General features: G+C 48.9%; 1 protein-coding gene across 1 annotated transcript in view; it reads right to left on the bottom strand.

Moving 5' to 3' along the window:
• Window positions 1-8,566: 8,566 nt before the first annotated feature.
• The window catches only part of LMCD1 (LIM and cysteine rich domains 1), a 60,148-nt gene continuing 45,665 nt past the window's right edge, over window positions 8,567-23,049 (bottom strand). Inside the window, exons 5-6 of the mRNA XM_055414372.2 lie at window positions 10,957-11,172; window positions 8,567-9,225 (exon numbers count right to left, since the gene is read on the bottom strand). Of these exons, the coding sequence (XP_055270347.1) occupies window positions 9,067-9,225; window positions 10,957-11,172 (375 nt within the window). The 3' untranslated portion in view covers window positions 8,567-9,066. The remainder of the gene's footprint in view (window positions 9,226-10,956; window positions 11,173-23,049) is intronic.

The raw sequence follows: 23,049 nt of genomic DNA, 5'->3' as shown, positions 1-23,049 counted from the left end.
CGGCCATGCCCGCGCCGTCAGTAGCAGGCTGCACTGCGGGACACGGAGGATCTATTTGGTGACTGAGTGAGAAGGGTCAGGCCTGCTACTGCCCTGTTTTCAAGGAGGCTTGGGAGACCTTGGCAAGGAGCTCAAGCTGGGATTCTGCTAGGATGCAGGCCTGAGTGGATAATGGTGTTATTGGTGGCTCTCCTCTGGTAGATTTTAACTCTGTTAGTGCAGAAATTGTTTCTTTTGTCCACTCTTGTATTTCTAAGGCCTAGCACAGTGCCCATTTCCTAGTTGACATGGTGAGTGAATGGATCAAAGGATGAACGAATGAGTGAGCGATTGCCTTTTCTAAAGACAAACGTGGGTCTGACACGTGTAGTCTGGTCAAAGGCCACGTCAGTCACACAGTTATCTGAGACTCTGAACATCTGGAGGAGGCAGCAAGGGCTTCCTGGAGGAGGGAGCATTTCTGCTGAGACTTGATGTGGAGGTGGCAGAAGGGTGGCATTTGGGGTGGGAACAAGTGCTGAAAGCTTAGTGTTTGCAAGCCCTGGCCCAGATGTCACAGACACCTCTCCTGCAGAGGGGACCACACAGGCACCGTATTGAATAAACACCTTTTTGCTTGGCCTGGGACTCTGGCGGGAGCACATTCATCTGTCCAACTTTGGCACACATGGTCCCCTTGCGTTGGCCAAGGATGTCTGCCCACCCGTCGCTGCCTGTTCCCTCTCCCCTTATCAGCTGAAGATGAACTTCGTGGAGCTCTCCTGTCAAACGATGCACAAACTATTCCCTTGTAGGGCAAAGACTTGTGGTTCTTTGCAACAATATTTCATAATTTATATATTTGATTAAAAACCGGAACCTGTGCCAGCAGTCTGCATAATCTAGCATATTGGGATCATTAGCTGCTTGTGTCACTCTTCTATTTTAAAACTTTCCATATTTGAACTTGTGGACGTACATCCTTCACATTTATTAAACTTTTCCCATAAAAACAGCTTAGTAAGTCTCCATCATCTTCCATGGAATAAAAGAGAAAAAAAAAGGTCCCAATAAAACCCTGCAGACATTTCCTTTAGGGAATACCATTTTATTTGGACCTTTAAAAATATTTGTCTTTTCTTGCCAGTAATTAAGAAAAATACCAAGACAAATGAGAGTTTTAGTAACACGATAATTGCTTCAAGATGAGCTCTGTGTCTTGGCTTCCTCCCTGGCTCTCTGCTGTACTCCTCCCAGGAGTCTGCATTCCCCAATCCCGGGATGGCCTCGTCCTCAGCTTCCTTGGCTTGGTCCTCTTCTGACGTCTCGAAGTGCCCCTTCTCTGTGCTTTGCTCCTGTAGTTTTATCCACCGTCCCTCTCTTTGCCCAGAAGGATTTCCTTTGTCACCTCCAGTTCTGAAGGGACCTGTCTTTTCTACAAGGGCCTGACTTATGTGATTTCGGGGTGGCTGATCCCTTCTCTTCTCCTCAGGGATTGGCTGGTTAATCAAGGCACTGCCCATCAAGGTACCCTGCCTGTCTGGGCATAGTCATTGGTCAAGGGATTAGTCACATAACCCATGTTGGGCCGTTCCCAGAAAGCCCAGAAAAGGGAGCCCTTTCATTAGGCTCACTGGCTCCAAGGACGAATATGAGCTTTGTTGCTTCTGGGTGAACCTGCTTGCGCTTGAAGTCGACACTGAAAAAAACAGAGGTGAGAGCTGGAAAAAGGAAGCAGATTCTCAGCTAGAAAGTAGATTCTAGAATGTGGATTCCCTCCAGTTTTTTTCTTTTCATTGTTGTTTTAACAAGTTTGCGTTGGATTTCCCTCACTTGTGAGAGGCCTGGATAATATTTCTTCTGTCTGCAAGTCCAAATCCTTCCTGTTGTTCAAGAACCAAAGCTGTTCCAGACTTAGACCAAAGAAGCTCATTATGCTGATAGCTGCAGATTCTATCATCATAGAACCGAGGGAATCAGTCCAAGAGATCATTTTGCTTGAAACTAGTAGAATCTGGCTGAACACACATCGTGCGTGAGAAGAAGGAGCAAGCACACTTTTCCCTTCAATAGCATCATCTCCAGTCTCAGGTCAAAAGCAGGGAAGTGTGAATGGTCTGCATGCATGCCATGGTACCCTCTCAGCTTCCATGGAACTGTCTCAGATATGAAGCCAAGCTTTTGGAGCTAAAGTCTGATAACCTAGTGAGTCAAGCACTCATGTCACTATTGCCTGTGTCCCCCTGGACAGACTTGACTAAACGTCCAGATGAGCCAGGTGGTGTAATGGCTTCAAAATGTGTCAGTCAAGCTAAAACATGAGATATCTTGGGTGTTAGTCACATTGTTTCTGGCTACAGTGAACAAGACCTCAATAATGAGAAACTGTGTGGTGAGGAAAGGCATCATACAATTAAGGAACGTGGCGGGAGGAGAAGGGGACGACAGAGAATGAGATGGCTGGATGGCATCACCGACTCTGTGGACATGAGTTTGAGTGAACTCCTATGGGGGACCAGCCTCGATATGACCCAGGGTATCCTCGGGATGAACGGCGTCAGCGTCAGAGAGAGAGAGAGAGAAAGAGAGAGAGACAGGGGCTGATGATTCCTTGGTTTACGCTGGAAACCAATAAAACCCCAGCACGGGGCTTGCTCTGTTTACGTAGGCTGCAGGCGCCCTCTCGAATCACTGGAGGCACCCCACCAGGGCACCCCCTCGAGTGGGTCTTAGAAGCCCAGGCAGATAAGTAAACTCAGAGGGCCCAGCGCTCCAAGGATCTCAACCAGAAAAAGGAGAATAGAGAAAAGGATGGAAAAAGAGAAAGAACGACACGGGGAGACCAAGCTTCAGTGAGCAAGGCCCAAAATTTTATTTTCCAGTGCTGCTTTTATACCCTAAGTTATGTGCATAAGAAACAGAGAAAGGGAGGTATAGAGTCACGCCAAAATCACGTGGGGTCAGCAGTCTTGACCCTTATCAGGATCAGGGCTTATTTTTGTGTGTCTTGTGATAAAAGTTTTAGGTGGTTTCCATCCTCTTCTGGCCAGGGGGCCTGCTAACAGTTTATGGCCCTCTTTCCTAACAGTAGGTTAGTTAGCAAGTAAAAGGCTTATATTCTTTTAAGGTGACTTTCCTAGAGTCAGGTGCTAGACACATAACAAAGTTACATTCCTATAAGGCACCGGTGTAGTGAGCTGCAAGAAAGGAATTTATTAACTTAAGATCTGATGTGGTTAAATCAAAGGCTACTACTTATATTCTCTATATGTGATTAATATATTTCCAAGGATACAATAGATAGAGGAAACTGCAGCAAGCATTGATTCAACAATGAAATCTTTTTTAGTACTACTCTAATGATTTTAACTTCTTCAACAGATTCCTGTATTTTAGAATATTAGGCTTTCTGTCCTTGTATGGCTGGGAGGCTATAAACAGTCACACTCATAGTTGTAAGAGCCCGGACAAACTTGTCATGCAAGTTAGAAAGCTATCAGAAGGGCTTGGATTGGAACACTCCTATTAAGCCGAGGAGAACTTTTAAACTACAGCTCTGAATTAATGTTTTCAGAGAAAGGTGGTTGGGGGGACGCCCTTGTAAGTATTAGAGGACTTGGTAAGAGGCGTAAGATAGTAAAGCAGTCAGACTCCAGTTTTCTTTGGGGTAGATGCTCAGGTAAGTCCAGGGGGTTCCTCGAGCCCTGATTAGCCTTTGCCAGTCAGGCCTCTTCCCCAATTGACCTTTGCCATGGGTAGGATTTCCCTCGCTGGCTCCCGGCAAACTCCGGGAGTTGGTGATGGACAGGGAGGCCTGGCGTGCTGTGGTTCATGGGGTCGCAAAGAGTCGGACACGACTGAGCGACTGAACTGAACTGAGCCCAGCACAGAGTAGAAGGGAATTGTTTCATGTAACAGGAAAGGCAGAAGTGAGCTCACTGTCTTGATGACATAACCAAGGATCTAGGTATTGTTTAAGTCTCGGCTTCCTCTCCCTCAGTTTATTGACTTCGTTCACTTGTCTCTTCATGGTTCTAAGATGGTGCCAGGAGCTCCCACCTGACAGCACCCAACCTAAGAAGACGGGACTTCCTGAGAAACGGCTGAATCCAAAACTGGGGCAGGAAAAGCATAAAATGAGCTGAGAGCTCCTTGTGGTGTCAGAACATAAAATTATGTTCAAGGCATGATGGCAGCCTGTCAGAAGAGTATAACAGCCAGCTTGTAAAAGTATTTGTTGGCCATATTTGGGACAGTTTGAGCATCAAAAGTAATAATGAGAATAATAGATAATAAGCAATTTAATAAAATAGACCTCTATAACTCCAAACTGACAGAACAATACATCAATAGGGAGAAAATAAAGCTTTTCCTTATAGTAGAATGCTAACTGATAAATATGGACAGAATGATTGAATTGGAAAAAAATCAGCATTTGGCAACTGTTATAGTGATAATTAAATCATTCAAGAATCCTCAATGGATTCTGACAAGCAGTGGGTGGAATTTTGATGAGGAACCAGGATATTAACATAGTCTCAAAGTATCTTCCCACAAAAGAGTCATTAAGTACAAAGAGAAAAGGAGTAACTTTATAATGGAAGAATCTAGTATAATCAAGCGTCGAAAATTAATATCAACAGTAATGGAACAAATAAAAATCTTGTATTATCTTATAGGATGCAATGAAAGGAAAACAGCATCACTCCTGTGGCCTTCCTACCAGAAAAGCATAACCTGAATCTAATTATAAGAGAATATCAATTCTCAAACCTGATTTGATGGACATTCTACTCATTCAGTGACCTTTAATCCTTTAAGATGTTGAGGCTGTCATGGCAAGAGATAGGATTATTTTCCAACTGAAGAAAGCCAAACGGGACAAGTTAAGTAGCTGCAGTATGTAATCTTGGGCTGGATCTTTTTGTTATAAAAGACATTATTGGGACAACTGGTGAAACGTGACCAAGATCTGAGAATGAGAAGGTAGTTAATCCCTGTTTTCGATGTTACTTCATGCTTAGGTTGGAGAACGTCCTTGTTTGTAGGAATCACACACTAAAATATTCAGGAGCAACAGGGCATTGTGTCAGCCACACTCCCACATAGTTCAAGAAGTCAAGTTCTTTGTTCTCTTTTTGAGACTCGATGTTTGAAATTATATCAAAAGAAAAGGAAAGTAGGACTGTTTCCTCCAGAGCATCTCTTTTCCTCAAAGAAGAAAGCATTTTTTAAGTAGCTTCCCTATGGCGAAGCCCCACTGGCCTGGCACAAGTCACGTGCCTGTCCCCCAGCTGCCAAAGAGGCCGGGAGAATGAGTGTTATGTCATGAGAATGGGCTGTCCCCACCAAGAAGAAGGAAATGGAGCCAGCAATCTCTGCCTCAGACTGAAGTTCCCATATTTGATTCAGGTGCTTTTGGAACCCACTGCCATTAGCAACAATGAATCATCCCAGGGCTCTCTGCAATTTGTTCTTTGATTTAGTTGCTAAGCATTATTCTAAGGATTGGAGACCAAAGATGATGACAGTATGTATTGTCTCAAGAAGCGAATCAGGAAGCCTTTCTCCAACTAATATTTATAGCACAATAGAGTCAGTTCAGTGGTCACTGTAAGCCTAGGGGATTTGGGGAACACAGGTGAAGGGGAAGGGCACCTACAGAACTTTTGTAGGGAGGGTGAGGCCGGGGAATGGGAATGATGAGAGTGACAGCTGTTCTTCCTGCTGACGTGGGGATAAACCATGCTCGAGTTATAACACTTTAGAGCACATGTCCTTCCAGTTCTGATAAAGAATCCCATTCAGCTCTGGCAGCCCCATGGACAAGGCAGTAATTGGGCACCATGTGGGGAACTCTGGGCAAAGTGAGCAGCCGGAGCAGCCAGCAGAGATGGGGGAGGCTAAAGGAGAGCAGGAAGTAAGGTGGTTGGGGCCGGGAAAATTTAGAAGTTTGACTACAAAGCTAGGAGTGAAAGTCAGTCATGTCCAACTCTTTGTGACTCCATGGACTATACAGTCCATGGATTTCTCCAGGCCAGAATACTGGAGTGGGTAGCCTTTCCCTTCTCCAGGGGATCTTCCCAACCCAGGGATCGAACCCAGGTCTCCTGCATCACAGGCAGATTCTTTACCGGCTGAGCCACCAGGGAAGCCCACAAAGCTTTCCACCTTCTCCTGTGTGTGAACAAGGTGCCCCTGTTTTGTAGGGGAGAGTGCACGGCGAGGCTGTTTCTGAAAGGTCTAGCTGAGCAGTGTGTGGACAGGGCGAGTTTGTGGCAGGAAGACTCACTAGGAGACCATTGTCAGCCTGGGCAGAAAGCATACAAGGTGAAGGACAGCCTTGGGGCTGGAAGGAAGAGGTGATGGGAGAGAGGACTGCACTGAGTGGCCATCAGCAGGGGGTGTCAGAGGGGACTCGGGTGTTCCACGTGCACGGTCAGTGTCGTCAGTAGACGCAGGGCAGGCAGGAGCACGCTTGGGGTGGTGTCCACCAGGGTCTGTGGGGGCATCACTCCTGTCCACAACAGTGTGGACAGAGGCACCAGCACAAACTCAGTCGGGCATCACTCCGGGGCTTCGTGACTCCCGTGGTCTCTCTGTCCAGCCATCACCAACCTCTGCTGAAAACTCTTTGCAGGCTTCCTGTTGCTCTTAGGACAGAGACCAGTCTTGTAGGCTGCCCACAAAGCTGATGACCCCCTTGTGCCTCAGCATCCATGCTCCCTCTCTGGACTTGCCACACCCGCCCATGGACCATGGTCACCACTATGTCTCCTACAGCAATAAATAGGTGCTGAATGAACTGGTGCTGCTTCAGCCACAGGGGCCTTTGCACATGCCACCCCTGCATCCATCCTTAACATCTTCCTTTCCCTCTTCAGATCTCAGTTCACATGTTGCTTTTCCAGGAACACCTTTCCAGACGTCCCTGATTAGGCCCAATCTCTTTCATTTGCTTTATAGAGACACATTTCCCCACCACCACCTTTATGGTATCCATGCGTGCATGCATGAGTGCTCAGTTGCTAAGTCATGTCTGACTCTTCAGCCGTCTCATGAACTGTAGCCTGCCCAGCTGCTCTGTCCATGGGATTCTCCAGGCAAGAATACTGGAGTGGGTTGCTGTTTCCTCTTCCAGGGAATCTTCCTGACCCAGGGATGGAATCTGAGCCTCCTGTGACTCCTGCATTGGCAGGCAGATTCGCTACCACTGGGCCACTTGGGAAGCCATAGCATCTACAGTAGCAGTAATTGTAAATCTACTTGTGGGAATATTTGCCCAAGGCCCATTTCCTGCACAGACTTTAAAGTCCGGGGGTGTTGTTCTTTCTGTGAGCACCATGCCCTCCTGCACTCAGCAGAGGGATTGGAGCTCTATAGTGAATATTTGTGAATGAATGAGTGAGGGAATGTCTGAGTGAAGATCCCACTGGTGCTACAGGAAGGGCTGGGAAGGTTGTGTTTCAGAAGCACCTTCTAGGACAGAATTTCAGTTGGGAGGAGTTGGTCTTCAAGGAACCAGCACAGAAAAGGGTTGGGGGGGGCGGGAGAAGGGGAGGTCTTGATCCAGAGGAGTTTCAGAATGTTTAAGAGAAATAAGGAAATTGAAATCTAGAGAAAGAAAGGTTTTAAGACCAGAAAGACAGTTAAGCCAAGTGTTGGAGGGATTTACATGTGAGAGTGAGGACTTGGTTCTTGAGAGGCGACTGGAAGCCAGGAAAGATGCATCTGGAAGCTTCTCTTTGAGAAGGTGGACATGGCAGAGAAACAGGGTGGCTGGAGGGAGCAGCTGGACACAGGACCACCTGGGAAGGATGTGGCCATAGCTTTCATGGAGCGTGCAAAGCACGTGAACGGGGGTGTTGTAGACCAGATGATGTGAGTGCAAGTTGGGTGGAGAAGGTAAAGAAACTGGGCAACGGATGGGCAGTTTAAGAAGGAGAGGCCATGGTTGACTGGACTGTGAGCTATAAGACTCTGCTCTTTTTACACTTAAATCCCCAGGAGAGAGTGAAATGTCTTTTTTTCCTGAAACTGTGGGAAGGAAATTAATTTGGAGGCTGTAAGTACATCAAGGTCATAAAAGAGAGACTAGCCAATGAGCTAGTCTGTTTGGTTGGCAACATTTACAAAAGGGAGTGAATTCTCATGAAGTCCGAATTTCCTCAGGTCGGCCTGCTCTGGTCACCATGTCCCATGTGGCACCTATTGGTTGAGCTTAGGTGGCACTTTCTGAACACTCTACCTGGTCTCACTCCCAGAGGGGATCACTCATCACCAGCCTCAGCTCTGAGAGCACTGAATTGCTGCTCCTAAGTTTCTAGGAGGCTGCTTTTAGGTGTCCCGTGAAACACAACACTCTCATTTCCATGAGTGCCCTGGGGCTACCTGGAACTGGGCCATGGGGGTTCTGCCCTCAGGACCTACAGTCCCCAAAGAAGTCTGACGAGACACAGCTAAAGAAGAGGTGCACTAGCGTTTCCGGGGCCTTCTGCCACCAGCACCAGCATTCAGGGTCTTGGGGCAAAATAGATGCCCTGAAATGCTGGCCACATGGAAATAAATAATGAGATCAAGGTGTATGTGAACTTCATAAAACTTTTATTGGTTTATTTATCATGCCAACATTATTTTTTTATTTAAAATTCAAATTCCATTTGAAAAGGAGGCAACAAAAGATCATTGGGATCCCAGGCTGCTCCTGGAGGAGTCTCCACATTCATAAGAAAGCACGCACACCCTACAGCTACTGGATTTGATCACTCAGAGTTGCATTCTGGGAAACTCCTCCTAGAGAGCCCTGGCAGGATGCCTTTCATTGGTAGAAGGGAAACAACAACAGCAACAAAAACAAAACAACTGCATCCTAAGACTTCTCAGAACATCTTTGGCTTTGAAACTATTGACCCTGAAGGCTCCATCACCACCCAACCTAGAATATATGTGTATATATATATTCCCACTGAAAAAAGATGGACTGTTTTTGTTGCTGGCTGTCTTGCCAGACCCTTAGGATGGCCTTGGTGCACTGCGCTCCCCTCCTCAGCAGGATCCTGTGGGTTCCGGCCGTGGGCGGTCAGCCCTTCAGGAGCGTTTGGACTTGCTGCATGTTGGGCACAGGAGCTGACCCTTGGTGACAATGTACGCCCGGCCACCCAGCTGCTGCTCGCAGCCCTCACACACAAAGTGCTTCCGGTGCCAGGCCAGGTCTTCTACACGCTGGTAGTCCTCTGAGAAGATTATCTGGGGAGGGGAGCAGAAGACAAGGACAACTCAGTTCTATCTCGAGGAGACAGGGCATGTGAGATGGCGGTCCCTCCTTCCCCATTCTTGTTTTGTTCTTTAAATGTTTCAGTGGAGAAATCAGACATAAGTCTCAGGCAATAAGTACAGTATTTGATGAAGATCACGGTTGCATCTTAGCATCTCAGATGGAAAAAAACCCCACAACAACCCTCCGCTATTGGCAGGTTTTATGAATCCGGCATCTGTGATGCTCTGTGGGTCAAATCCAAAGCCCAGCTGTGCTCTGAGCTGGTGAAGACCGCCTCACTACAGCCAAGGGGCCAATGGCCAGTCTGCAAGAGTAGGCACACCCAGCGTTACTTGGGCTTGGAACAAAGTAAACTTTGGAACATCTGTGTGATCTGCTGAGGAACCAGAGAGCGGAACGGCAAACTGGTTAAGTGTACCTTCTCATTTCGAGGTCAAACAGGGACCAGGGATGAATGTTCGTTTAAATACTTAACAGCCTCATGACTTGGGGCACATTTCTCAACCTCCCTGTGCCTCAGTTTCCACATCTGTAGGACGAGGATATAAATACCACCCAGCCCAGCGGGTTTATGTGTGTTCCAAGTGCTGCTCCAGATGGGGTACTCGGAATGGCAATGGAGACAAAGTCAAGGCAATGGGATTAGCACTGACCCCTCTGAGCTATACTTTGCTCAGATGTCAAATGGAGATAGTGATTCCTTCCCCCTAAGGGGACGTTGTGAGATGTAAACAGCACATCACGGAGAAGTCTACAGCACATTAGGATGAGGAGGGGTTACCGCGAGCATCCTGTGGCCCTTAGAATGTAAGCTGGGGGCCAGGCCTGCTCACAGCCCTTTTTGTTTCTTAAAGCTCCTGCTCACACAGTTATGATGGAGGAGGATTACAGGGTCTTAACTTCGCACAGAGAGCAACATGTGGAAGGTGGGAGGGGAAGATACTAGCTCAAAGTGAAGAAGGCATTTCTAACTCTCCTGTGCGCCAAAGGTGAAGGCAGCGAGTCTCCCGTCACCAAGGGTGTGCACACAATTGCTGTTACTGTCATAACGATTGCTGTCACTGTCCACACACCTGTGAGTGTCTCTAGTCTAAACCCAAGTTGGGGAGCTGCGCCCCTTTCCTAGCGTCTCTAACTGTTGGACTGTGTCATGTTGATGCTACATGTTATGATAATACTGTTGTCTCATCGTGTATTACCTGATCCTAAGAGACCCGGCAGCTCCTATGTTTTTAGTCACTAGGTCGGGCCCATGCCAAGCATTTTCGGGCATGATCTCGTTTGACCTCACAGCAACTGCATGGGGTGGGTGCTGTTACCCTCCGATTTTGTAGGTGACAAAACTGCAACCCAGGAGTTAGGGACACATATGCAGAGCCAGGTGTGAATGTGTTTTGTCTGCCTGCGGGCGACACCCCGTGATGTTCTGAGCACTTACTAAGTGCCGGGCCTCTTGCCAGGGATAAGATTTGACAGGTGCTGTGTGTCCCACCCATCCCAACAGACCTGGGGGCAGGAACTAATTTCTGCCCATTTTGCAGATGGGAAAACAGAGGCTGAGAGTGTGAAGGGGGCTCTGAGCCCCAGTTTTCCTACTTGTGGATCACATCATTGGCGAAACCACACTCTCCTGGACCTCGGGGTCCTCTCCTGCAGTCAGAGGCACGCCTATCCCACCGTCCACCCCCGCAGGTCCTCACCTCATCGCAGCCGGAGCACCGGGGCCGCAGGCTCTCGCAGTAATGACGGCCACACCAGGGCGCCCCATCCTTCCAGAAGTAGATGAGGTCCACCAGCGGCTCGGAGCACTTGGTACACACGAAACAGGCGGGATGCCACTGCTTGCTGTAGCCTGCCCTGTCTGAGTAGACCACAGGGCTGTCGGTGGGGGCCACCCCCTTGCAGAGCTCACAGACCTGGAAGGAAGGGTAGGGGCGGACCCCCAGGACACAAGGTAGTCAGGAGTGCATCCTGACCCAGGTTCCAGTGTTAACTCCAGCCCTCTACTTCCTGGGTGATCTCGAGCAAGTTATGGCACCTCTCTTTTCTTCAGTTTTCTCACGTGCAAAGTGGAATAATAATACTACCTACCTAGCAGGTAGTTGTGAGGACTGAAGTATTTGTTTAGTACAGTGATGCTCACACATTTTGTTCTCAGGGCCTTTAGACTTTTAAAAAATTATTGAGAACCTCAAAGAGTTTCTGTTCATATGGGTTAATAGCTCCTGGTATTTACCATATGAGAAATTATAACTTAGGAAAAAGTTAAATAACTACTTATTAATTAATTAAAAATAGCAAACCAACAACATGTTAATATAAATATTTGTAATTAGAAATAACTGCATTTTCCAAAACAGGAAAATTGAGTCTGAGTGTGGCCTTGTTTACATTTTTGCAGACCTCTAACTGCAAGGAGATCCAACCAGTCCATTCTAAAGGAGATCAATCCTGGGTGTTCATTGGAAGGACTGACGCTAAAGCTGAAACTCCAATACTTTGGCCACCTCATGCGATGAGTTGACTCACTGGAAAAGAGTCTGATGCTAGGAGGGATTGGGGGTGGGAGGAGACGGGGACGACAGAGAATGAGATGGCTGGATGGCATCACCGACTCTATGGACATGAGTTTGGGTGAACTCCGGGAGTTGGTGATGGACAGGGAGGCCTGGCGTGCTGTGACTCATGGGGTCGCAAAGAGTCAGATATGACTGAGCGACTGAACTGAACTGAATGTGTGGATCACAATAAACTGTGGAAAATTCTGAAAGAGATGGGAATACCAGACCACCTGACCTGCCTCTTGAGAAACCTGTATGCAGGTCAGGAAGCAACAGTTAGATCTGGACATGGAACAACAGACTGGTTCCAAATAGGAAAAAGAGTATGTCAAGGCCGTATATTGTCACCCTGCTTATTTAACTTATATGCAGAGTACATCATGAGGAACGCTGGGCTGGAAGAAGCACAAGCTGGAATCAAGATTGCTGGGAGAAATATCAATAACCTCAGATACGCAGATAACACCACCCTTATGGGAGAAAGTGAGAAGAACTAAAGAGCCTCTTGATGAAAGTGGAAGAGGAGACTGAAAAAGTTGGCTAAAAGCTCAACATTCAGAAAACTAAGATCATGGCATCTGGTCCCATCACTTCATGGCAAATAGATGGGGTAACAGTGGAAACAGTGTCAGACTTTATTTTTTTGGACTCCAAGATCACTGCAGATGGTGATTGCAGCCATGAAATTAAAAGACGCTTACTCCTTGGAAGGAAACTTATGACCAACCTAGATAATTAAAAAGCAGAGATATTACTTTGCCAACCAAGGTCTGTCTAGTCAAGGCTATGGTTTTTCCAGTGGTCATGTATGGATGTGAGAGTTGGACTGTGAAGAAAGCTGAGCGCCGAAGAATTGATGCTTTTGAACTGTGGTGCTGGAGAAGACTCTTGAGAGTCCCTTGGACTGCAAGGAGATCCAACCAGTCCATCCTAAAGGAGATCAGTCCTGGGTGTTCACTGGAAGGACTGATGCTAAAGCTGAAACTCCAATACTTTGGCCACCTCATGCGAAGAGTTGACTCACTGGAAAAGACTCTGATGCTGGGAGGGATTGGGGGCAGGAGGAGAAGGGGACGACAGAGAGTGAGATGGCTGGATGGCATCACCAACTCAATGGACATGAGTTTGAGTGAACTCCGGGAGTTGGTGATGGACAGGGAGGCCTGGCATGCTGCGATTCATGGGGTCGCAAAGAGTCGGACATGACTGAGCAACTTAACTGAACTGAACTGAATGACTGGCTTAGTAGAGAATTTCTCAATTCCTGTGACTGCTTTAACTTTTCATCTTTTGCATTATGTGGTTTTCTTAGTAATTGAAAAAGAAAGGAAGGCATTTTTAAATAGCCTTACCAGATAACTGAACTATTTTTCTTTGCTATTAATCAAAATTTGACAAGTGGTATTTTCTCAGAAGCAAGTTAATGCAGAGTCTGAAACCATATCAACCAGCCTTTCATCCCTGTTTCAACACAATAAAACCCAGTGGTCCACCTTGCACTTTGAATGAATCTTTTACCTATGCAGGGTTGCCTTTTAATAAACTTAAAATTTTAGAAGTTTTCGATTTGCAAAGAAAATTGTACGGCCAGTGCAGAGAATTCTCGTAGACCCCATACCCACTGTCCTGTTCTCTTGGCATCTTACATGACTACGGGGTACTTGTCACAATCAGGTAACCAGTACTGATATGTTATTAACTAAAGTCCAAACTTTCTCCCAATGTGCTTAGATTTCACCTAATGTCCCTTTCCTTTTCTAGGATCCCATCCAGAATCCAGCGTTACAGAGAGCGACCATGTCTCCTTAGGCTCCTCTGGGCTATGACAGTTTCTCAGACTTGCCTTGTTTTTAATAACCATGGAGGGGTTCTGGTCAAATATTTGGTATTTACCACAGAGGTAAATGGCCGTTCTCATCACATCGTATCCAGACGACATCCTCAATCTGTAAAATCTTTCCAATTGTTTTGGCGTTCTCGCCCACTCCCCAGAACTCCAGTGATGAGGGTGATACTGGTTGTCATCTCCCTGGGGCAGGTGTATATCCAGCATTAAGCTTGGGTGTTTTCACTCCTGACTGACACCCAAGAGAGTTACTTTCTTTTCTAGAGTTATTTTCCTTTCAGGGAGACTTGTATGTCCGCCTCCCCTGCTACCCCTCACCCCCATCCCCCAAACACGGCAAAATCCAGGTTCAGAGAGATTCAGTCACTGTTGAGTAGCACCAGCTGATGGGAGGCAGAGCTGGGATTTTGACACAGGCCCAGTCTGACCGCAAAGCCGAGGTTCTTTCTACTGCACTATGCGGAATTTCCATCAGTGTTGGCGCAACCATGGCAAACACGGCTTCTGCCTGTTCTTGTGGGAACCATCAGCTTCAAATGCATTTTACGTTTGAACTCCAGTTTAGTGACATGTGTTTCTGCCCCCAAAGAATTCCATTTTTCATGAGCTGACCTGTGTTACAGACTGAATGGTTCACCTCCCCCAATTAATATGTTGAAGCCCTAAAGTGTGACTGTATTTGGAGATAGGGCCTTTAAGGAGTTAATTAAGGTTAAACGAGGTCATTAGGGTGGGGCTCTAATCAGACAGAACTTGTGTCCTTAGAAGAAGAAGAGAACCCAGAGATGGGTGGCTCGCTTTCTGCTGTTCTCTCTCTGGGGGTACTCACAGGGAAAGCCGTGTGAGGACACATTGAGAAGGGGGCCCTCTCCAAGCCAGAAAGAGGGGTGTCACCAGAACCCAATCATGCCAGCACCTTGGGCTTGAACTTTCATCCTCCAGAACTGTAAAAAAACGCATTTCTGTTGTTTAAGCCCCCTGGTCTATGATATTCTTTATGGCAGCCTGAGTTGACTAATACAACATGTATTGTAAAAGCCTCTCTTAATTTTCCTACTTTATTTTGAATTTCAAACAGTTGTGGACATCTACTTTCTCCCTTGCCACAGAAAGTTCTTCTGTGATATCACTGATTTTAACTCTTGGCCCATCATACCTAATTAATTGATTACCTGGCCCTCTATAGAAATGCTTGCTGACCCATGGCTTGAAATGAACATACTATCTTCAGTTCAGTTCAGTTCAGTCACTCAGTCGTGTCCGACTCTTTGTGACCCCATGAATCACAGCACGCCAGGCCTCCCTGTCCATCACCAACTCCCAGAGTTCACTCAAACTCATGTCCATCGAGTCGGTGATGCCATCCAGCCATCTCATTCTCTGTCGTCCCCGTCTCCTCCCACCCCCAATCCCTCCTAGCATCAGACTCTACTAGGCACTAATTATATGTAAGCCCAAATAGAGATATTTATTGTTTTGCTATGTAAAGATGAGTAGGCATATATTCAAAGCCTAAACACTTTGTCTAAAGTATTTATATACTTTAAGTGCATACTTAATATATTCTTTTAAACGAAGGAGAAATAAAATTAAAATGGTGATAATCAGGGAAAGAAATCCAAGTGACAAAATAAGTCCATGTACTGACAGTGGTCCCTAAGCACAGCCGTGGTTGAGTGCGTGCCCAGATAGGAATGCGTTTGATTAATTAGTCCTGGCTGCCTGACGACAAGCCTTGGACCATACTGGATTTGTGGTTTCATTTATGCCCATAAGAATGATGTGTGTGAGTTCCTCCCCAGAGTGAAACCCTGTCCCTTTGCACATGACTGAGCCCCAGCTCACCTGGAACTCATCAGAACCTGCCTGTGCATGCCTGCTCAGTCGTGTCCGACTGTGCAACCCCACAGACGGTAGCCTGCCAGGCTTCCCTGTCCATGGGATTCTCCAGGCAAGAACACTGGAGTGGATTGCCATTTCCTCCTCCAGGGGATCTTCCCCACCCAGGAATTGCACCTGCATCTCCTGCATTGGCAGGTGGATTCTTTACCACTGAGCCACCTGTGAAGCCTTACGGGAAAAACAGATAATGGATCCACATTCATTGTCACATCTCTTAAGCACAGCTGGGAAGTGTCAGCTGTCTGGCGAGGGCTGTTTGAGAACCAGGTGAGTTTCCTATCCATCTGTCTTTCCATATTTCACAGAATGAAGTTTCCAGCCCCTTTTCTCCCACACAGAAGGGTTTTCTGTCCATCCATCATGCCTGGTCAGGTATCACCAGGCAACATCAGTGGGGCTCCCGACTTCACATTTCCAGCTGTTTTTCTAACACAGAGGTGGGAGAAGGAAGGGATATAAATGCACCTGGGTGTGTCTGGGGGGAAGTGGTGGTACTGGCAGGTGCCTGCGACCCACAGAAGGAAACAGGGATGTAAGTCAGAGAGGCAGTCTGGGGTGATCACGGGTGACTCTGAACTATGGGGTGGGACCTCACTCTGGAGGTAATGGGGAGCCAGTGCTGGTTCTGGAAGCCAAGAGTGCTGAGTCTGGGTCATACCGTGGAGAGAATTCTGGGAGCACTGTCTGAAAGGGCTTTGTCAGGGCCTCTTTGGGGGAGTGTCTTTTCCCTCATGTCCCCCAGCATTCCTGCTCTGCACCCCATTACTACCAGTAGCCAGTCCTTTTACTTTTAAGCCGATCCTTTTTAAAGCAAACAGTGTCACTGCCATTTTATGAAAACATGATGTTCGAGTAGTAAGTCCTGTCAACAGGCATCAGGAACCAATTTCTTCTTGCCTCTGAACTGTTTTTCATGCCCCCTTCCCTGTGGTCTCAAAGGATGAGAGATCTGATAGTGTCCTGGCTCTATCAATCTGGCGGCCTCTCAGCCACCAGGAGCATCCTGGCAACCAGGAGTCCGACGGCCCAGCCTGCCTGGGTCCTGGGATCCGGGGTCTGCCTTTCTCTGCATAAACTTATTCTATCATCCTCGGTACTGAGGATTACAGTTTCTAAACTGCAGTGGATGCTTGAAGCGGGAGGGGGCTAGCTGTGTGACCTTGGGCAAGTTAACCAACCTCTCTGTGCCTTAGTTTTTTCCATCCATCAAATGGAAAATACTACTAATGATACTCAGAACATCATAGGCCTGTTACAAGGATTAAGTGAGATCCTAGAATAATGCACTTTATAAGGGTTCGGTACTAATTAGCTCAAATCTACTGTCATTCCTACCCAGCCCTGTTTATAAAAAGTTGAGGCTTGGAGGAGCTAAATCCATTTCCTAAGATGACAAAGATGTCTCAGGCAGGATCTGCTTCTGCTTTGGAGGCTTGGGTTCCTTTCAGTAGGACCATGAGCACGTGGAGTGGCAGGAGGTCTTTCCTCCCACCCGTGGGCTCTGTGTGTTTCCATGTCTGTTCTCTTTCTCTGTACAAGGTCAGAGAATTAAGTCAGGCGAGTTCCATCCTGTCACTACCCTACTCAGCTACAACCAGCCCCTGGCTTGGCAGGCCTGCTCGTCTCCCTCTCCCATTGTACCCCCTCTAAGACCGTGCTCTCGGGTTCCAGACAGGGAGGTGTGGCACCTCCCCCACCCTGCAGGGTCTGATGAGTAGATCTGGGGGTGGGAAAGGAATTTGCAGAGTCCTGAGGGATGCTGGTGGAGAAGGAAATGGCAACCCACTCCAGTGTTCTTGCTTGGAGAATCCCAGGGATGGCGGAGCCTGGTGGGCTGCCATCTATGGGGTTGCACTGAGTCGGACACGACTAAAGCGACTTAGCAGCAGCAGCAGCAGGGGATGCTGGGGTAATCAGGGGACCACAGTTCACGAACCACTGTCATGGAGCATTTAAACATGACCTTATATATAAACTCAGCAAAAATGACATCACCAGTTAGGTTCAGTTGGCACAAAAGCCAGTTTGAATTCCTGGGATGCTTCAATTCTATACTGTTCTGAAGAAAGCTCAATATAGTTATTCCCAGGCGATGTCCCCTCTGGAGGAGACAGCGTGGTCCAGTAGAAGTCCTTTGGGACTGGGTTCAAAGGAGCAGAGAAGAACATTGATCACTGGCATGTCAGTAGGTTTTCATTCAGACTCCCAACTGGCTAAAATCAGAGCTTCCTCATGGGACTCTGTCCATGTACTGGTTGCCATTTGACCTAGTTTTCAGACTGTTGTCCCTTGGGGAAAGGAGCTGTAGCAGAGACCTTTCTTATCTTTTTTTTAATATTTATTTGGCTACTCTGGGCCTTAGTTGCATCACTCGGAATCTTTAGTTGCAGCATACAAACTCTTAGTTGCAGCATGTGGGATCTGGTTCCCTGGCCAGGGATCAAACCCAGGCCCTCTGCATTGGGAGCATGGATTCTTAGCCCCTGGACCACCAGGGAAGTCCCCAGACCTGTTATAAGTAGAACATCCATGACATTTCTCCCGTGAACGTCTCTTCACACTGAAGTTTTGCCCCATCCCTGTTCGAACGGTGAAAGTATTTATCACAAGGGTCTCAATGAAAGACTTTTATCTATTCCATTCTTTGGGTCTTTGTAAACATCTGCTTTGAGGAAGCTGCGGAGCATGCTAGGTTCAGTTGCCTCCAAAGCGCAGACCCTGGGGGGCTGGGTTCCGCCCACTGTGATGTGTGGAGATGATGCTGGCAGCTCTGTGGGCATTCCTCCACCAGTGGCTGCCCGTTTCCTTTGTTCACATGGGTCCTGCCTTAGTGACTCATTTCTGTAGAACTGAATGTGGCACACGGGATGCTGTCAATTCCCGAGGCAGGTCATAAAAGGCAGCTCAGCTTCCTCCAACTCTTCTTTGTGAGTTCTGGTGGGGGCAGAGGCGGGGAACTGGGAAAAAATCCTGAGGCCCCCTTTTTAGGGCAACTATGCAGAGAAAAAACAGAGATAGAGGGAGAGGCCAAGGCCCCTGCTATGGTCCAGGCCCAGCCTTCTCCTTCTCCCCAGCATCAAGGCCAGAAACAGGCTAGCCCACTGAGCCGTACCTGAACTGCTGATCTGTGAGCAAAAGTCGTCAGTGCTCTGAGCTGCTGCATCCTGGGGTGGTTTCCTGCGTGGCCCTAGGTAACAGAACCAGCACACGTGGGCACGCAGAGTCATTCAGGCTTCTGAAGTGGAAGTAACCAACACACAAAGCGTTTCAGGAAACAGCAGGTCCAGGCCACTGGCCCCAGGTCCCACAGCCAGAGAACTATCTCCAGGGACGAGACACACTAGCCTTCAGAGACGAGTCTGCAGACATCGAGAACCTTCCAAACCAGCCACAGCCTTTCTGTCAGGGTGGCCAGCAGTTCTGTCCCAATCACGCCCTTCTCTTCTGAAGGCTCTTATCCAAAGGACTGCCCAGTCTAAACTCAGATTACCTCGTGAAAAGCTCACCATTATAACACAGTAAATATTAACACAAGGGCCTTGAATCCAGGCGCTGGGTTCCCTCCAACACAAATACTCAACAATTTATTCATAAACAGCATCTCCCCGTTTCCTCTTATGGCGATTATTCACCATCTTGGCTTTGCAACCTCGTGCATCCCAGAGTAGTTTGGTTCCCCACCCCATCTCTCTGCTCTCTTTCCTGGTCCAGGGTCGTGGTGGGCATCTTCAGCCCCCTCTGCTCTGGGCCGCCACACTGGTGTCTTCCCGGGCTCCTTCAGGTGCAGACGGCATGGGATGGTGCAGGCGTGGTGGTCAGGGTCCCGGGCCTTTGTACAAAGTCCCAGGATCGCTTCATCTTGGGGGCACCTTGGATGACTCAGCTGCCTGTCTGAGCCTCAGCGTCCTCCTCTGAGACACAAGGCGGGCCCTGATGCTGGCGAGTGCTTAGCCACCCTGTGCTTTGCCTCCCACGACTTCTCAGCCCAGCTCCTTGGGGAGGGGGCGCTCTGCCAAGCGAGGCAGAATGTCAGGCGTGTAAGTCTCCCTCACTGGTGGTCTGCTGAAGAGGGAGGTGGGGGCCACAAAGCCTTCTTAAATGCTACACTTGGAAGAGAGACTGTCAGCCAGGGGTGTTCTTGGGTCCCCCTTTGACAAGCGTGTCCTTGCAGAGGGAGAGTAGGGACAAGGCTCACATGTGGCCATCTCCATTGCAGCAGCCTCTCGTGGTCCCCAGGCCCCCTCTGGAGCTTCCATTGTTTGGGGTCTGTGTGGGGTTTGGGGTGAGGCTGGCCTGTGTTCCAGTTCTGGCCTCGGTGCTCACCAGTTAGACGATTAGCTAGGGTGAGAGTCTATCTTGTCGGGTAATTCTTAGAATTGAACAAAACAGCCATGAGAAGCCCCTGGCGTGGCACGACATAGGTCGTCAGTGAGTGGCGGATGACACCACCCTCCATGTCACCTTTGTCACCGAGTAACCTCCAACAGGAAAATAAAAGCCCTCTTTTAGTCAATGGACTATGACGCAGCCCACTTCAAGGGGGGCCAGGCGGGGCAAGATACTTGTGAAGCCTTACGTGGCAACATGGAGAAGTATTTATAGTATCAAAAGTGGGGCGAAAGGAATTTTCTTTGGAAAAGAAAATCTCTTTTAATGTCATTAAAATATCTCCGCCATAGAGGAGGAGGCAGGCGGATGTGGAGGAGCCTGGTAACCATGGCAACTGGGAGGGCTGCCTCCTGGGCCTTTGACCCTCAGCTCAGACGGGGCTCTCAGGCATGGGGTGGTGGTTTCAAGTGTGCAGAAAGAGACTGGCTCTCCTGCCAGCCCACAAGCCAAACATCTGCTCTGACCAAGCTTTGGAAGTCCCTCGCCCACAAATATGTCCCCGTCGGGGCTGGAGCTGGGCTGAGCTGCCAGCTGCTGTAAGTTTCCATCTGCGAGGCCGGCCTCATGGGAGGGAGGGGACCCAGGCCTCCAGTCCCTCCTCTGTGCATTCTTATGGGGAAACGGAGTCGGGGGAGATCCACTGTCATTTGGGACCTGAGGAACACATCATTACGACTTTCAGAAACGTCTCCGCTTCTTTCAGTCTGTTCTCCTTTTAATCTCTCTGGCCTGTGAGGCAGGAGCTGGGGGGCTCCCGGCAGGAATGAAAAATACGGAAGGGTGGAGATGACATTAAATGCTATGTTCTGGCTTGCTTGCTTCTTTCTTCGGTTACAAGTTTGGGGTGTAGAGAAGGGAGGAAATTCCTGGGCAAGATGACCATGCCCAGGAAATCTGTATATTTAATTTCTGAGAACATATCCAGTAAGCTCTGTAAACGCAGGGCAATGGTCTGGTAGAGCTGTTCATGGTCAGTGCATCAAGGTCCATCTGTGGGATCCGTCCAGGTGGGAGGGGTCGGGAGCTGGATGCAGGGCCCTGCCGTGCGGCTGTAGAGTAGTCCAGGCTGCTGGGGTGTGCAGCTTCCTGACCATGGCATGCTTCAAAGCCCCCAAAGACCCCTGGGAACCCATGGCGGGTGGGACAGGAGTGGGGCGGACAAGCCCTTCCCTTCTTCCTGACTTGCCCCCGGATTCTTTGCTGGCTGGGCTGTGAGTGAGTCCACACGTTGCCACTCACCCCAACAAACAGAATGCACACACCTTTGCTTTTGTCCCCACCCTTCCGAGACCACATGGGGCTGGTGACGCAGAAGGACCTGGGCTGGAATCTCACTAGCAAACCAGTTAACCTCTCCGTGCCTCAGACTCCACACCTATAAAATGGGTATAACAACCCCACCCTCTCTCACCCGTTGTTCGGGTGATTCAAAGAGATGAATGAGACTGTGCAATCACAGCCCTGCTCCCCACTCCACGCACATGAAGTGGGGCAAATCAGGGAGAGAGAGGGAGGCTGAACATTATGGGGTTTACTTGGCTTCAGCGGTTTAAAGGGCCTGCTTTGAGAGTGACAGCGGACGAGCTGGTGCCTGGGATTTTTCTGCGTGACTTCCCCACAAAGAGGGCTGACTCTCATGGGCATTTCCCATGCTGCCACCTCTCCTAAGCACAGCGTCAGGGTAGCACTTCCAGGGACCTGCTGCTCCCGCCATGCCGCCACACTCTCTGGCTGCACCCAGCACTCAGCCCATTGGCAGGGATTCCATACGGATGACTCGGAACAGGCTTTGGCAGGCATGCTCCTCTGGTCTGGTCAGTCTGGTGGAGGGAGGACTCGGCAGTCCAACCCTGAGGTCGCCCCGGTCCGGCTCCTCCCAAGGTTTCTGAGGAAGGCCATCACTGTTAACAGGCTGCCCAGCCTCAGGATGGAGCCGAGTGAGCGCTGGGGAGGACCACCTTGGGGTACAGGCTGCCAGGGGCTCAGAGAGGGTGGGGCTCCTGGCCTCTGGCTGCTGAGAGCAGAGTGTTGTGAGCTCCTGGCTGGGGCGACCAGGGCATGTAGAGAGTGGGGGGCTGTGTTATCTGCAAGTGTTCCCTGAACTCCCCGTGGACAGTTCAAGGAATTCGAGAGTGCTGCATAGTGTTCTCGAAGCTGGACACCCAAACCCAGGCAGGGGGAGGCCACACATGTCTAGAACATGCCCAGGTTAGCATCTCACGGACCCTCACTGTGTAACAGATTGGCGATATCATTTTGGCTGAGCTTATACATCAGGTCATTTTCAACCCTCTATAGCAGTGGTTCTCAAAGGGTGGTCCCCAGCCCAGCATTGGCATCAGCCGGGAGACTTGTTGGAAATGCTGATTCTCAGGCCCAACCTGCACCCACTAGTCTGGGGTGGGACCCAGGCGGCTGGATTTTAGCCAGGGTGCTAGGTGCTTTGAGACATTGCCACAGTCTTCTGAAGGCTCTGAGAAGTCCAGCCTGAAAGAAACCCAGTTCGTTTTGACCACTCTGATGTCCCCTTTACACGGCCACATGGCCCTTTAATAGCTTCATATCCATGAGCTTTCTGGGCAATAAGCTTTGGGGACCAGGAAGATGGGCCTGGGGGCTGACAGAGGTAGGTGTGAATCCCACAGCCTCACCTCCGGTGGCTGGGTGGCTGGGAGCTCTATATCAGATGCTCCCCTGCTTAGCACTGTCCTTGGTTCCGCAAAGGTCACTGAACGGTAGCTGCCAACATCAGTGCTGACGCTCACCATCGGGATGAGGAAGCGTGGTGTGTACAGTGGTAGCTCCAGTGTACCGCGTGTCACATGTCCTTCACTTTGCCTCCTCTTTCACACATCACTGATTTGAAATGTCAGTTCTATGCTTCCTCCCTGTACCCGGGCTCTTAGGCTGAATGCCCCGATGGCTTCTAGCTAAGTTCATTTCCCTCCTCAGGGGAGCGAAAGTAGGTTTGTGCCTGACATTTGGCTTTGGAGGCTGTCCTGCTGCCCTTTTACGAGAACAAGAGGAGCCCGGCACACAGGCCGGCCAGCACCCAAGTCCCCTTGATATGCTGCCCCCTGGGTTGGGGCTGCCAG

Source organism: Moschus berezovskii, chromosome 24 (genome assembly GCF_049115385.1).
Source record: "Moschus berezovskii isolate FMDL1 chromosome 24, NW_MosBer_1.0, whole genome shotgun sequence".
In the NCBI taxonomy this organism is placed as follows: domain Eukaryota; kingdom Metazoa; phylum Chordata; class Mammalia; order Artiodactyla; family Moschidae; genus Moschus; species Moschus berezovskii.
Note: the sequence above shows the minus strand (reverse complement) of the source record. Positions and strands in the feature narration are given on the sequence as shown.